Source organism: Trachypithecus francoisi, unplaced genomic scaffold (genome assembly GCF_009764315.1).
Source record: "Trachypithecus francoisi isolate TF-2019V2 unplaced genomic scaffold, Tfra_2.0 Lachesis_group7, whole genome shotgun sequence".
Classification (NCBI taxonomy): Eukaryota; Metazoa; Chordata; class Mammalia; order Primates; family Cercopithecidae; genus Trachypithecus; species Trachypithecus francoisi.
Genome location: NW_022681472.1, coordinates 47,017,628 through 47,033,453, shown reverse-complemented (window position 1 = coordinate 47,033,453; position 15,826 = coordinate 47,017,628). Strand labels below are relative to the sequence as shown.

Here is a 15,826-nt window from a genome sequence, read left to right as displayed (position 1 = left end):
ATGACCCACCAATTCCACTACTAGGTATATATCCAAAGGAATTGAAAGCAGTAAGTTGAAGAGAGATCTGCATTCCCATGTTTATTGTAGCACCATCCACAATAGCCAAGAGATGAAATCAACCTAAGTATTTATCAACAGACAAATGAATAAAGAAACTGCAGTATAAACCATGGAGAATTATTCAGCTATAAAAATAGAATAAATTTCTGTCATTTGTACAAACACGGATGAACCTGGAGGACATTACGTTAAGTAAAATAAGCCAGACACAGAAAGACAAATACCACATAATCTCACTTGCATCTGGAATCTAAACAGGTTTATCTCATAGAAGTAAAGAGTAAAATAGTGACTACCAGAGGCCATGGAGGGGATGGGGGAGAGAGAGTGGGGAGAAATTAGTCAATGGGCACAAAGTTACAGTTAGATAGGAGAATAAATTTTGATGTTCAATTACATAGTAGCATGCAGCTAATAAAATGTATTGTATATTTCAAGATAGCTAGAAAAGAAGATTCTGAAATTTATTACCACAAAGAAATGATAAAGATCTGAAGTGATAGATGTGATAACTACCTTGATTTGATCATTATACAATGTTTATATACATTAAAACATCACACTGTACTGCATAAACATGTACAATTACATGTCAATTATAAACAAAAAAAATTTTTGGAAAGTAGCCTCCTGAACAGATATACAGTACTTAATGAGGTTTGGGAAACCATGAAAGCAAATACTCTTAAAGAAGCAATTTGGAAGTGTCTGAATCCAATAGTGGGCTAGTGTGGGAGAATAGCCTATAATAAAGAGGTATCAACATAGAAACAACATCATGGGGAGCACTGGGGAGAGATTGGAGGCAAATCTAGTGTGGTGATCTTCCAGGAGGCTCAGGTATAAGGAGTGGGTTGAGTAGCATTTTGGTTTTCCAGGTTTATTCTTTTTCCCTAGCTTCTATTCTGCAGGTTCCCATGAAGTTCCTATTTTGTTTTGAAGTGTCAGGCTGGTAGGGCCATTGTCTATCCAGGGATACATCTGTGCTGACACCATAGCCTCCCTCCTTGTATGTGACATTTAGGAGTGCTTCAGTTAAATGATTCTGATTTTTCTCCTGGTGTTTCTGGGGGACAATGTTAGAATTCATTTGAGCTTGTTGGAGACATGTGTTTCAATTCCAGGGAAAGCTGTAGATGCATGATTCTCAGCAGGCCGGAACTTTTCCTGGGATAAGTGGATTCCCATGTTATTTTACTTGGTTTTGTAGCGCAAAGCCCAATGCATCTGGCACTAACTAGCTGTCCTCTGGACCAGCCCTAGGGGTAGTAACATTTAGGAAAGCAGAGCAACATGGATTTGGATCTCAATTTCATCTCTTTTTGGCTGAGACCTTATACAAGTTATTTAACCTCTCTGAACTTCAGTTTTCTACTGTTAAAAAAAAAAAGGAAAGATAATCCCTATCAATATGATTTTTTTATTCAACTAATATTTACTGAACAACTCCTTTGTGCTAATCGCTTAACTAGTCACAAGAAATTAAGTGATAAATGAAGCAGACATGATACTATCCCTGCACCTACAGATCTGAGTTTAACAGGAAATACGCAGAGTAAATAAATATTTACATGTGAAGTTTTTAGAAAGAAAGAAGTATTGGAAGTCACAGGATCACATAAGAGACTTGACCCATTTCAGAAGGATTACAGTACTGTTGTTTAAGTCTTGGAGGAGGAACCCTGCAAAGGTGATAGGAAGGAAAGAAGGGAACTAAGAGAATATTCCAGGCAAAGCCCAGAAGAAAGTGAGCTTATGGCCCAACACAGGGCAGGCACAAAGAAAGAGTTAAATAAATGTCAGCATTTGTATAGGTTTGGATATAATTATTATCCTCTTAAGATGGCATCTTCAAGATTTAAATGCCATAGTAAAGGGAGAAATTTGCACTTATAGTTGCTTTCAGTCAAGAAGGATTCTCTTTTAAAATAAGAGATAAACTGAAATCTCCTATTCGGTTTGTTTAGTTAAATGATACAATGTTGCAAGTGCTTGTATCTATGATTAATATAAAGAACCAAGGCTATAAAGTCAAGGCAGCATGGTCATAAATAGTCAAAGCAGCAAAAATGATGAGTACAAAAAAGAAACCATTAGAACAGATTTCCAATATCTGCCTACCAATATCATCCATATCTGCCTGATGGTTGTCCCTTTATAGTTCAGTTTTTACTTCAGAGACTTGCAGAACTGAAATAACTTTCAGCTGAGAAGCATATATTATGAATCTAATTGGGACCAGAGAATTACTTCTCAGAGCCAATTTCCTTTCCGTAAAATTGTAGTCCTAAAATTACTATCGATTACTGTGTTGCAATTGAAAAAACTTGACATAGAATCGGTTTGAATACAGATAATGTTTGTAAGTTAAAGAGATTCACAGTGCACAAGGTAAGATTTATGCATAGTGGCACATGGTTACATTATTAACAATTATTCAGAATTATCCTAAATAACGGTTTACTTATTAAATGTTAAAATATTGGTTTTATATTAATAATTGTTAAAATATTTATATTAAGCACTTTATTCAATAATCTTCAAGATTTATGAGTGTATTATCAAAGTATTAAACATTTTATAGTCCATAAATTTTTAATAATGAGGTAATTCTTAAAGTCAATATCAATAAAACTCCCTCTTCAAAACTAAAGAGCATAAAGAGCTGAGATTGTGCTAATCACTTGACCCTCCATATTCAGGAGAAAAAAAGAGTCAAATAACTCCTATTCCTGTGGGTCTACAATAATCCACAAGAGGCCAAGAGGCCAACCTGATATTCTAATGCAAGGACAGGGGAAACCAACACATGACCTTCCATGACAGCTGCTGGCTGATGCCTTCTTCCCTTACTTCTCTTGTCAGCCAGGTGCATCTTCTCACTGTCTTCCATGAGCTCAGGTTTACCCACCAAAATCTGGAGACTGCTCAGACACTGGGTAGAAAATTAGAAAACACAGATCTATCATTGCTGTTGGCTTCCTAGACTGTAATTCAGACTCCTTTCTACCCAGAACTTTGGCCCTGGGTTCTAATCCTGACTAGTTTCTTCATTTTTGCCTAAGCGTCAGATACTTGATTCCCCAGTTCTATTTTTTGTGTCAACTAGTCCTACTGGTTGACATTCAAGTGCTAAACTTTACACTCACCACGCTGAGTTTACATGTCTTAGCTAACTTCCCCGAACGGGACCTAAATCCTACCTTTAGCAATGTCTTGATTCTATCCAGACACAGTCCCACAACCTCAGCTCAAGCTGTAGAGCAGAAATTCTCAGACCTCTTGTGTCTACCACCTCCTCCAAGAGGAATGCTGCTAAGTGGAGGGGTCAAAGTTGAACACTCTGAAGAGGATACATTTCCTGGTAGGAGGAGTTCATGTCAATGGTATGTTTTACTCTCTTCTGCTATTTCCTAATCCATGCTACTGGCATAATAAAAGGACCAGGGCCTGCCTCAAGGTAAGCTCTAAGTTTCTCTTTCTTTTCCCCACAAGTGCATCCAAACCTTAGCTTTAAAAGAAAGAAAGAAACTCCTCTTGGATATCAGGTCGAAACTGCTTTGCTCCACTCCAGCTTTGCTAGAGCTATGCTTTGCACACTAACTCAGCTGATTAAGTGGGACAGTGGTTGCCCTTCCCTAGATTTTACCTCTGTGTACAGTTCCCTTGAGATCCTTTCTAGGGAAGGAGTGATTAGCAGAACTCGATTTCTTAAAAGTCCACATCATATAATATATATCTGTAGCAAATCAAACCTTGATAGCTTTTTAAGACTGCCAGTTTGTTGATCCAATTTTTACCACGAAATAGTCATTTCATGTTATGTTACGTAGATGAGATTGTACTAGTCTTCATGTTCCTAAATAAAAACACAGAATTCTTTGGCGACTTCCTGGGTTATACAATCTACTCAAGGCAAAAAGTGGCTGAAACCAATACTCTACAAACTTTCATTAAGAAAATGTTCCCACCCTTAAATACCCACACCAGAATGGTATCTTCAAGGTTAAAATAACAAGATCATAGTCTCATATATTTTTGTATGCATTTCTGAAGTCGGAAAAAATAATAAGCCCCTTGTGGGCTGGATTGTTGTCTTATACTCCTCTATTGCTTTCCAAGAACATAGCAAAAAGCTGTATTCTTTCAAATATTTTTTGAATAGAAATGAATAAAGAATCCTAGCAAGATGGATTAGTATTCTTAAAAACAAAATAATTAGGTGGTGGTAAGTACTTCCAAGAATTACACATAAAAAATCCAACCCAAATCATGTGGGCAATGATGAAAATTATTTCTCTGTGGTAACTGGTTTGTGGTGGTCTTCGAATAGTTATTAGCAAACCACAGTATAACCAGCTGTCTAGTTTACAATATCAGCGAGATTAGGGTTAAATGTTATTACAAGTGAGTCTCCTGGGGTAAATTTACATATATTCAACAACCATAATTATGTGAAAACAAATTTCTATAAACACACATTATTTTGGTCCACAAACAACCATTATTACTCCAAGGTCAGTATTTCTAATCATTAGAGAGGTTGAGGCCAATCACATCATACTTTCCTCCTGTGACTTGCTACACAGGTGAGGTCTCACAAGCGTGAACATAAAGAATCACTATGATCAAGAAACCCCAAGTCCAACAGACCTAAGAGCTTAAGTAATAGAAACAGAAAGAGACAAAGTTCCCATGAAGAGAGGAGCCACCAGAAGGAGCATGGGCATAGGAAAACCCCATCCATCTATCTCAATTATGATTGTTCACTGTCAACAAATATTTTAGTACTTACTCTGTGCCAAATACTGGGGGATAGGAGCTGAAAATATTTCCTGGAACTCAGGACTTTCAGTGCTAAAGCCAAGGTGATTGGTCTTCCTAAACTGTAAATAATCTCTGCCCTCAAGGAACATATGGCTTAGGCAATTGATATGGTTTGGCTCTGTGTCCCTACCTAAATCTCATCTCTAATTGTAATCTCCATAATCCCCATGTGTCAAGGGAGGGATATGGTGGGAGGAGATTGGATCACAGTGGTGGTTTGTCCCATGTGGTTTTATAAAAAGCAGTTTCCCCTGCTCTCTTCTCTCTCCTGCTGCCTTGTCGAGAAGGTGCTTGTTTTTCCTTCTGCCATGACTGTAAGTTTCCTAAGGCCTCCCCAGCCATATGGAACTGTGAGTCAATTAAACCTCTTTCCTTTATAAATTACCCCGTCTCGGGTATTTCTTTACAGCAGTGTCAAAATGGACTAGTATAGTGCTAAATCAAATATGAATCAAAAACAAATGCTATAAAGTTAGTTAAGGATATAGGTACCATGGAAAAACAAAATAGAGGTATCAACAGTGCTTTCTGAAAGCCTGTAGTTCTCAACCCTGGCTGCTCATTTTTATTTTTATTTTTTTCATTAGTTGAGTAAGCTGAGGCACAGAACATAAAATTATTAGCCCTAAATTATCCAGAGATTCTAATTTAATTAATCTAGGGTGGAGATTGGACATGAGTATTTTTGTTCAGTGCCACAAGAGACTCTAATATGCAGCCATGGTTGAGAATTACTGAACTAAACCCATTCCTGAAATATGGTAGGTTATAATCAGGTGAAACGGACAAGGCAGGGGAATATTATTCATTTTAGAGGAAACAGCATGTGCAAATGTCCTGAGGCAAAGAAGCATGATCCTTTAGAATACTAAGTGCAGTCCAATATAGATAGAACATATGATGCTGAAGGGAACTTAAACAAGGTGTGACTGGAAAGATGAAATGCAGAAATTGAAAGGCCTTGAAAAGCATTTTCACAAGTCTAATCCTTCTCAAGTTGTGCTTGAGCTGAGTTTGAGAATGTCTGTTCTAGAGCTGAGCAGAATAAAACAGCAGTTGTTAAGCAGTGCTGATGTACAAAGAACGGGAGTGTGGAAGGGTATGGCAATTAGAAAGTTCATGTCCATATAAAGGGTACAGGCAAAAGTCAACTTCAGCCTATTGTTGCCATTTGGGAATATGGAACCTGTGTGGTTAGATGACTATATTTAAATGAAGGGAGGGAAAGCCTTCAATTTTAAAATTAAGTCTTCTGGTGTTTAAACATTGATTCCCAATACTATGGAAGCTAATCAATGCACACCTGTGGTTTCAGTCCCGGGGTAGTATTTGGAGTTTCAGGAAGGAGCTAGAAATAGAAAGGGATGAGAATAAAGACAGTAAGGAAACAGAGAGACCAAAGAGATCATGTGAAGCAAGGGAACAACACAGAGTGAAAGAGCAGGTAAAAAGGTATTTGCACTGTTGCTGAAGGAATTTTAAAAACAAGGTTTCCACTATCTAACTCAAAATTTAGTTTTGTTCCAGTTCAAGATAGATAACAGAGGGACAAAACTGTATGTGAGAGACATCCTACCTAGCAGGGTAAATTTTGGTGGCTCTTAAGGTAGAAGCACAGGCTTAGGAGTCAGAAAGACCTGCATTTAAACACTCCTTCTGCCTTATGCTAACTGGATTACCTTAGCAAATTAATCTACTTTTCTTCATCTGTTAAATACAGATAACAGTATCAAACTCTTAGGGTCATTATGAAGATTAATTGATATAATAGACAATGAATCCTTAGCACAGTTTATGGCACACTTTAAACATTTAGCAATTGTTGGTTATATCTACTATTATCAGGGAAGTGGCCATGAGGACAATGGGCACACACGTACCTCCAAACCTAAAATAAAAAACAAATGGATTAGCTCATGAAAAACAAGCTGTATAGAAGGAAAAGGCAGTTAAGCACAAAGAATGAAGAGGAAAAATGTGTTTTTTTTTTAATTTTTTTATTTAGAGAAATGGTGTTAAATGAGAAGAAACTATGCTGTCTGAGGCTCCTGGCTATGAATAGGAGTCAAGTCTTGCCTGTGTGCAGGTATCTCCAATGTTAAAACGGTTAGGAGAGCCCAAAGCAGGCCTTCCTCTTGGACTCAGAAAAGGAGAGGTTAAATGTCCACAGGAGTGCTCTGAACAGGGGATAATAAGCATTAGAGATGTCATCTGTTCTGATAGAGGAAACAGAGCTGAGACAAGAGGGATCAAACCAAGCAGACAGCAGTAAGCCTGGTTATTTTCCCTTTTCATTGCTCTCTAGCCTTTAGTAAAGTTTCATTCAAACATTTCATCCGTGTGTCACCTCTGCTACATGGTAAAATCTATTATTCATGGATGCTTCGGCCAGTATTAAAGTATGTCTCCCCTCCCTCTTTCCTCCTAAGCTACTCTGTGGAGCAGAGGGCCGTGAGAGAACCTCAGGTGAAAGAGCAATAGCTCATTGTATTGCTTCTCACCAGCAAAGCTCTCTTCTGGTAGGAAATCCAGGATTTTATTTTATCAAGGCAGGTGACATGTCATCATGGGAAGGGGCAGTCTGAGGAGTAGATGTGAAGGGAGGCTCAGAGTCAGCCCTGGTCCCACCCAGGCTATGTCTGTCTTGCTAGAAGCAAGCTGGGGAACAGATACCAGTGAAGAATGAGGAATGGAGCAGTGCAGTTTTAGGTTTTAATCCATCTTAGCAGTCCTAGAAGTGGGCCAATTCACCTAATGTTCAGAGCTCATATTTTCATGAGATGCTCTTCAGTAGAATAATACCTATCTTTCTGGGTTTCAAAATATTAGAAATAATGTATATATCACATTCACACTATAATAGCACTCAAATGTGTCATTAAGGTGACTAGAAGAAACCCAACTTAAATCTATATAAGCAAAGTAAAAAAGTGCACATGGAAATGAAGAGTCAGGGCTGTAGTAGTTGTCATCAGGACTCAGTTTCTCTCTGATGCATTTTGCTGGATTGGCTTCATTTTCAGGCTTTGGAGGTCCTGGGAAACTGTAGAGGCACATTACCTCTACGGTCATCAGTTTCAGCACGAAGGAAGTTTTGGCCACCTAAAAGGTCTCATACATGTGCTGGGACCCAGACTGACCACTCAGGTCATTTAGATTGCCATTACCATTTTAATTATAAATAGCTGACCCCTTGTATAATAAACTCATATCCTTATGCCTAGAGGTCAGAACTTATTCTTGAATCAGTCACTGGCCAGGTGTATGGAACTATGCTAATCATCACATCTTGGCCCACAAACCTTTACCTGGTCCAGTAACTATGGCTAGATCCTGCTGTCATCTATTTCACATTAGAAACCACAACATTTTTAAAGAAGAATAGAAGAAAGACAATGTCTCAATGCCTGAGCACAATTTCCAGAAAATCTGGTTTCATTGCTAGAGATGGAACCCTTGTATTAGCGTTCTTTTAATCCCCAAGGTGGTTCTAATAGGTCTCCAGTTTGAGAATCCTGGTCTAGAGGCATTCAGTCCCCTGATCAGCCTGGACACCATCCACTGTGCCAGGAATAGAACCTCACCTAAATCACTTGTACTAAATATGGAAGAGGGGTTGTTCGCCCAAACTAATCTGATATATAGTTACTGAAAAGAGCAGGGATGGTTCATAGCAGATAAAAACAGAAGATACACCACATATCTCATTTTGACACTCACTGCCAATGTATTTTGTTGCAAATCTTGCCATGTTTTCAACATTCTAAAATTAAAGGTTGTGGTTCTTCCATATGGACAGCTCTAAATGTTATAGGGAGCATTATGCTAAGTGCATAAATAAATACAGGGTCCTTTAACATCTAAACCATCTTGTTTTTCATTAAAGAAAAATAAAAAGTGAGTCAAAAGTACCAAATGAAGCTTGGAGCTATAGTGAGGGATTGGGTAATGGGATGAGGGGAAATGGAGAAGGAAAAGACAAAAATGTGTCACAGCTCTTCTGTATTTTCATGGGGTAAGGAAAATATACTTTAGACTCATTTAGGAATATTTGGATGCCATTGCTCCTGGAGAAAAGTTACTAGCAGGAAGATACAGTGATTAAGGGAGCTAAGTTAGAGATGCGTGGCTAATGCTAGGATTCTGTATCCCCAAAGCTGAGACCATGCAGGGAAACATTCCTAAACAAGCCTTTAATCTGTGCAATGCAGTATGCCTCAGGAATTTCCACTTATTGTTCTGCTTGTCACTAAGCTGCCCTCAGGAGTGCAATGAAGCTCAGCTTCCACACACAAGGTTTGGTGCCAGCAATGCCACACATTCTGCATAATTATAAGGAACATCCATCTTTGTCTGCAGCCCAAAACCTTGTGGTTTGAACACCAGGCAACCCTATGGCAGCTTAAAAGTTACATGGTTTGGGAAGAAAAAGTCTAGGTGATCCCTTGGAATGCAAGGCCAACATTCTCATATTCCACCCCAGTGGATTAGGTTCTCATATGGAAAGTCATGCATTTCAGGTCTCCACCCTGTCTCAGTGCTTGAGTTTGCATGTTGGAAACAGAGAAACTCTTTCCCCCAAGTGGTCATTCAGGCTGCAATGTGCACTAAATGCTTTAGAAACCAGAGTCTTATACTGCTTAGCTTGCCACCCGTGTTGGTGACATGTTTTAAGTCAATGACATTCTCTACAAATGTTGGCTTATCTACAAAATATATTTGACAGTGAAGGTCTTCAAGATATCAGTTAAAGAACATCACGGCAGATACTAAATATAAAGGCTCTTACCTGATGTTACTAATGAGAACTGCCAAATGTTAAAAACACTTTTAAAAATACAAGTGGGTTTTAGGAAATATTTGAACTTAGTAAAAGAAGGACCTGAAGTTTATTTTATCTTTCTTTCTTTGAAATTAATACATCTACATGTTATTTTATACATCTCTATATTATATCTATTTACTCTGGAGAGGGGTAACCACCCCTTTGGCAGTCTAGTAAAGGTGCTGGACTCCTTCCCAGAACGCATTGTAAAAATCGTAACAGACAATGCATATGATTATAAAGAAATGAAGTATATTGAAATATATGAGTCCAGGTTCACAGACCTGAAGGTTCTGTGGTTCTAGGTGAAGAAGCTAAAATTATATCATCTCCCTATAAAGGTTTTATTCAAGGGCAAATTAGAGGCATTTCAACAAAATATATTAGAAAGTATCTTGGCGGGGAAACAAATTTAGCCATTCATAGAGCTAGATAGATAATGGGCATACCAGCAGGAAGGGTGGCAGTGAACATATGAGTAGTGGGGGCTGTGGCAAAAGTGAGTAGCCTTTCTTACGGGCCTGCAGATTTTGCCACATGGGGATGTGGGCCCTGTATGGCCATGTCTCCCCAGATTTTTCAAGAGAAGCTGGGCATCTGGACTTTTATATAAACTATTCATATTTGTCACTGTTGGCTGAAGAAAAAATTAACATTGTTTGGCACAAAGAAAACATATCTTTTGCCAGATTTGTCAGGAGACCTGCAAATTTGTAATTTCAAGAAAGTAAGAGACACTGGAAAAAATCAATTACTTGTATTTTAAAGTATTTTTTTTACTATCAGTATCTTTATTACATTTATTTGTATAATAAAACATAAGATTAGTTTAAATTCATTTTCCTCTCTAGAGTGATAGCATGCTACAATGGAACAATTGGTGACTTCTAGAATGTTTTAATTCTTCCAGAAAACATTCATGTGCCAAGCAATATACAAGCTGGTAAGAATATATAGATTAAGAAATTGTCTTGTTTCCAGAGCTTACAGACTAGTGTGGAAAGTGTTGTCGCAAGATATTATAATACAATATGTTAATGCCTATCAAAGAGATATGTAAAAAGTACAAAGAGGGTAGGAGGGAAGAAAACGTCTTCCTAGGAGATTGGGAGGGATTCTTAGAGGAGAGATCTCTTTGCGTAGAGCTTTGTATCAAGAGGCCCAGATTATTACTGATCTAATAGGACATGCTGAAGAATTGGACTTTTACTCTAGAGAAAATAGAGGTTCATTAAACAATTCTGAACAGGATCGATGCATTCCAATTTTTGTGATTATTCTGGCTGCAGTATGGAATATGGCCTACAGGCGGAGACAGAGTAAGGAATGAAGACCCACAAGATGATGATGGTTTCAATAGTTCAGACAGAGAATTACAGCGGCTGCAGGGCCCATGAAACAAGACTACTTGGTTAAAATGATAGGGGATAGAAACAAAAGAACCTGGCAGCTGATCGTATGCTAGTGGGCAGGGTGGCAAAAGAAAGGAAAGAGTTGAGAATGATGCGCAGGACTGTCTAAGAGAAGAAGTTTAGTATAAAGATGAGGGCATAGTCTCAGGACCAGATTACTTGAGTTCAAATCCTACCTCTTCCATTCATTTGCTGTGTGACTTCAGGCAAGTTGTTTGTCCTCTCCCAGCTTCAGTTTTGTATATATGTCAAGGGTTTTTACAATACTGCTTGCATCTGTGCCTAAAAACTATTGTTGTTATTATTATAGTTCTGCTTCAAATGGAGATTTCATTCAGTTTGTTTTAGAAGACACTGCATTTGAAGTACATTTAGAACATTCTAGGTTAGGCATACTTAAATATGTGGATCTCCAAGGCCACTCAGGAACCAAGGCTGATAGAGTCAATGCTACCTCCAATACATAGCTTTCAAATTTGCCTTGGGCACTAATACCTGCCAGCATATAGGGGATATGAGGATCATACATGACTTTCACGGGCTAGGACTGGAAGAAGTATACTTCTGCCTATTTTCCCTTGGCCAAAATATAATCACAGGGCAACACCTACCCTCAAAGAAAGCTGGAAAAGGTAGTCTTGCAGTGTATACATCACATTTTGCTGATAATCTGGCTGATTTTTAAAAATTAATAAATAAATATGTAGATCTCAAGTTGAGAAGAAAGTTTCATTAATAGGTGATTAGCATCTTTTATGCTTTTAGAGAAGGCCAGGGTTTGAATCTCCAGGACACCAATGTTTGGTGGGAGGCAGAACATCTGCAGTGAATCATTAAGAAGAGAAGGACAGACAGGTAGTAGGAGAAAAACAAGAGTGCTGTCTAAAAACCAAGAGAATAAAGGATTTCAGAAAGACTGTAGTCAACACAGAAAATGCTACTGATAATAGAAAAGCATCTATATTTAACAATTAGGGAATCTTTAATAAAGTAAAGATGTACTTTATTAAAATAAATTTAAAACAGCTTCTTGGTATTTGACATATAGAAAACACTCAAATGAATTTCCATTATCCTTCTTAATTCAAGTGCACTCTTGAGAAAGAAGAACTAAAAACAACTACTAGATTGAAACATAAACCTTCCATCTTTGTAGGTCAAAAGAAACATTAAATTGGACAATTTTATATAATTCAACTATGCTGAGTAACTGAAAAGCTGCTTCAAAAATCGGTAAAGCTAAAAAAAAATGGTGCTTGATCCTATTGTTTGTGTTATGATGCAAGAACAAAAATTATCCCTCTTTCTTCTAATTTTCCTTAGAAAATTGAGCTGATAATAACTGCCAATATTGTATTCAGACAAACAAGAGGAAATGATATCTAAATGCCTTCCTTACACTGTATCCCACTCTAGTTATTTTTCCTGTCACTTTGCCTTTGAATCTAAAAACTGCAGGGATGAAACCTTAATGCAAAAGTGATTTGAAGGGAAGGATAGTCACACCTTTCTAAAGAAATGTCTTCTATTACTAATAACATTGGTGTTATGAAAAGTCTGGTTATTTTGGCAGTGTAGAGTATAAAGTGAAAATGTTAAGGGTGTTGGCTTTGGAATCAAGTCCTGACTCCAGTACTTATCAGGTATGAGGTCTGGGGAAAATTTCTAACTCTTCTAAGCCTCCATTTTCTCCTGTGGAAGAAGGAGAGGAGACTGCTGTGACTCGGGATTCTGTTAGGATAGAGGGAGATAATGTATGTAGGGGTTTAGGGCACTGCCTCTTACAACAAATGGTAGCTTATGGCATTTCACTTTTTAATTCTCTATACATAGTACATGGTCATGAAAAAGTTTGAGAAAATTGTTTTTAAAAGAATAGACATTTTAAAAATAATTAGTCTTAAATTTCACAAACAAAAATGTTTAAGTTTTTGTAGTGTAGTCTTATCCATTCACTGGTAGCCCTTCCAAGAGAACCAGCAGCCAGATTCATAACTTCCCGAGACACTAGGGCTGGGTACGTGCTGTGCTTCTTATCAGTCTTGGGGCTGGCTAATGTGTCCCTTCATAACCAGTGAAATACATGAGTCATAAAACAAAATCCCTCAAAATCTATACACAAATAAAAACTGTATAATTAATTACTGAAACTTCTACATACATAATATCACTAATGATACACCATAGATAACTTTATCTTATCCTCAAATTGTCTTATTAACCTGATATTTTCCAAAGGTAAAAAACTGAAATTATTATTAAAAACATAATTCTCTTTCATTTTACATTAAATTAAAGCAAAATAAATTTAAAACATGCTGAAACTATCTGGTTAAAAAAAAAAAGTTCATCACTTAAGTTTTCAAAGTACATTGGTAGTGTTTCGTTTTGAATTTAGAACTGAATAAAAGCAAGTCCAAAAATGCTCAAACCTGTTATTTACTTTGCATTTTTCTGAAAGATTACTATGCATTGCTATTGGCGAAATGGTCATTAAAAATATAAGACTATTCAGTAAAATGGAATCCCATAAAGTATGACAGTGTTATGGATCCTAAAGTCACTAGTGCAGATGTTCCTAATCATACTAAAAACACAAATACATAAACCAGTTTGTTCCAGCTACAGAATAATTTAATTAAAAGAGTACTTATAATTTAACAATATAAATAATAGTTAAAGCCAAGGAGGTAGTGAAACTGCAAGGAAATATAAACCTGCAGTGTCTATGCCAAGGAAACTGCTCTAAATTCTCAAGGTTCAGAAATTAGTTCCTTTCCTTGCTACAGGTAGAAAATTATTTGAATTAGCCAAGAACTGCAATGGATATATCTTTAAGGCAAACAAATACACACACATGCACACTAGGTCGGTAGCTCTCACCAATAGAAACACCTATCTAAATCCAGAATATCATTTAATCTGCTTTTGGGAAAGTTAAAATCAGACTTCTCACCAGTTTAAATTTCTTACTGAGAAATAGATGTAGTAGGTAATGTGATACAGAAGTAAATCAGCATACACAGTAAAACATAAGCTCTAAGGACACACAGGATTCTCTTTGCAAATACCAATCTTGGCAGAGAGCCTCCTTTATGTACAGAAAGCTTTGTTCCTTGTTTATAGCAACTCTCAAGGCTACAACAGGTAATTGTGTGCTGCTAATTAGGTTCCAAAACGATTGTGTTCAAGCCAGGAGAATTTTATAGCTTGATTCAGTGAAAGTAGGAAACTATATCAACAGATCATGTTATAAAAACTGATTCTCCCATAATTATTAATCTTTCACTCTACAACAGTATGAATTTTAACAGTGAAAAAATGTAATGTCATTCAAAAGTTTATTCAATGCTTAATAGCTATCAAAATACAGAGGAAAAAAGACAATTAGGAAAACTCTTCTCCAAAGATATCCAATATGCTTATTTCCCCACAGCTAATATCCATTTCTTTAGCTAAATTGTTTTTTCTAGGTCATACTATTATTCCAAGAAAGCAAAGTGACATCTACTCTGCATAATACAGGAAATTCAAATGCAATACATTACCTTGGGTCACCTGTTGAACTGCCAACATTATCCCAGACACAGTGTCTGGAAGCAAGTTTTCTTTCAGATTGTAATGTGGTGCCCAATCCAAAATGGGCAGTCGCTTTCTACACCACTGTATAATGTCTTCACACTGGGGGGTATGCATCTTGCCCCAAAGCATGCTTTTCTTTTTCTTCTTTGCTCCTGTCATTTTTCAGATTTCTTCTTGTAGAAGTAAACTTCTCTAAACAAGAAAAAAAATCATTGCAGAACACCTCCTTTCAATGCCAAGCTCATATTCGTCTGTGGTTGACAATGTCAAAGCTGCCCAGAAAATAAGTAAATGAAAGAGAGAGAGAGATTAACAGAAGCACTTCAATATATGCAGCTGTCTTTTTATGATACAGCTAATTATTCTAGATTTTAAAACTATAGATTAAAACCTTGAATTCTTATCTGAAGGAGAAGTAGTTCCTGTACATGTAATATATTTTTCTGGTCTTGGAAAAGTAATGGGTTCGGTGTTAAGTTGGTCTACAGCTCTCTCGCCAGTAATTCCCCTTATATTCACTGTAGTCTTATGTTTTTGGCTGCAATCCCAATGGTTAATGAGGTACTTCTGGGCGTGTGTTGGAAGTGGGCTGGGCTATGCTAATGAAACCAGGAAACATCCAGCTAGTCCAGTCTCTCCCTACAAGCTGTGCAAAATCATAAAACTGCCAGAGGGATCTGTTGTGCAAAACATATTCGGAGAATCCAGCCCTATTTCTTTGAGAGCTATATATTTTCAACATTATCAGATGACTGCCAGTTCTACAAAATTCAGAAACATAACAGGGCATTGCTAAAGGTCCTTACCATTTTTATTCCCTGGCAGACGAGTTTTCATTCATACAGAAACATTCAGATAGCTACTGCCCAGTCTGGGAAAGGAGTAACTAGTTCTCACAAACAAACTGAAATTTCATCTCATGGGCTAAGAAAATAAGTATCGCAATGAGCACATATTTGTGACAGGGGATCTTCCCTGTCTCTGAAACTGTTTATTCAGTTTTCTCTGATGGTTTCATTAAGTCCTGTAATTCATTCTATTGTAACTGAAATTTACTGAGGAATGTCATATGGTTCAAACTACTGTTTGAAGTGTCCTTAGCTTTTTTTATGGTGCT

At 37.2% G+C, this 15,826-nt stretch overlaps 1 protein-coding gene across 1 annotated transcript in view; it reads right to left on the bottom strand.

Annotated features, from left to right (window-relative positions):
• The window catches only part of SLC26A7 (solute carrier family 26 member 7), a 138,520-nt gene extending 123,284 nt beyond the window's left edge, over positions 1-15,236 (bottom strand). Inside the window, exons 1-2 of the mRNA XM_033203672.1 lie at positions 15,101-15,236; positions 14,676-14,981 (exon numbers count right to left, since the gene is read on the bottom strand). Of these exons, the coding sequence (XP_033059563.1) occupies positions 14,676-14,868 (193 nt within the window). The 5' untranslated portion in view covers positions 14,869-14,981; positions 15,101-15,236. The remainder of the gene's footprint in view (positions 1-14,675; positions 14,982-15,100) is intronic.
• Positions 15,237-15,826: the final 590 nt, after the last annotated feature.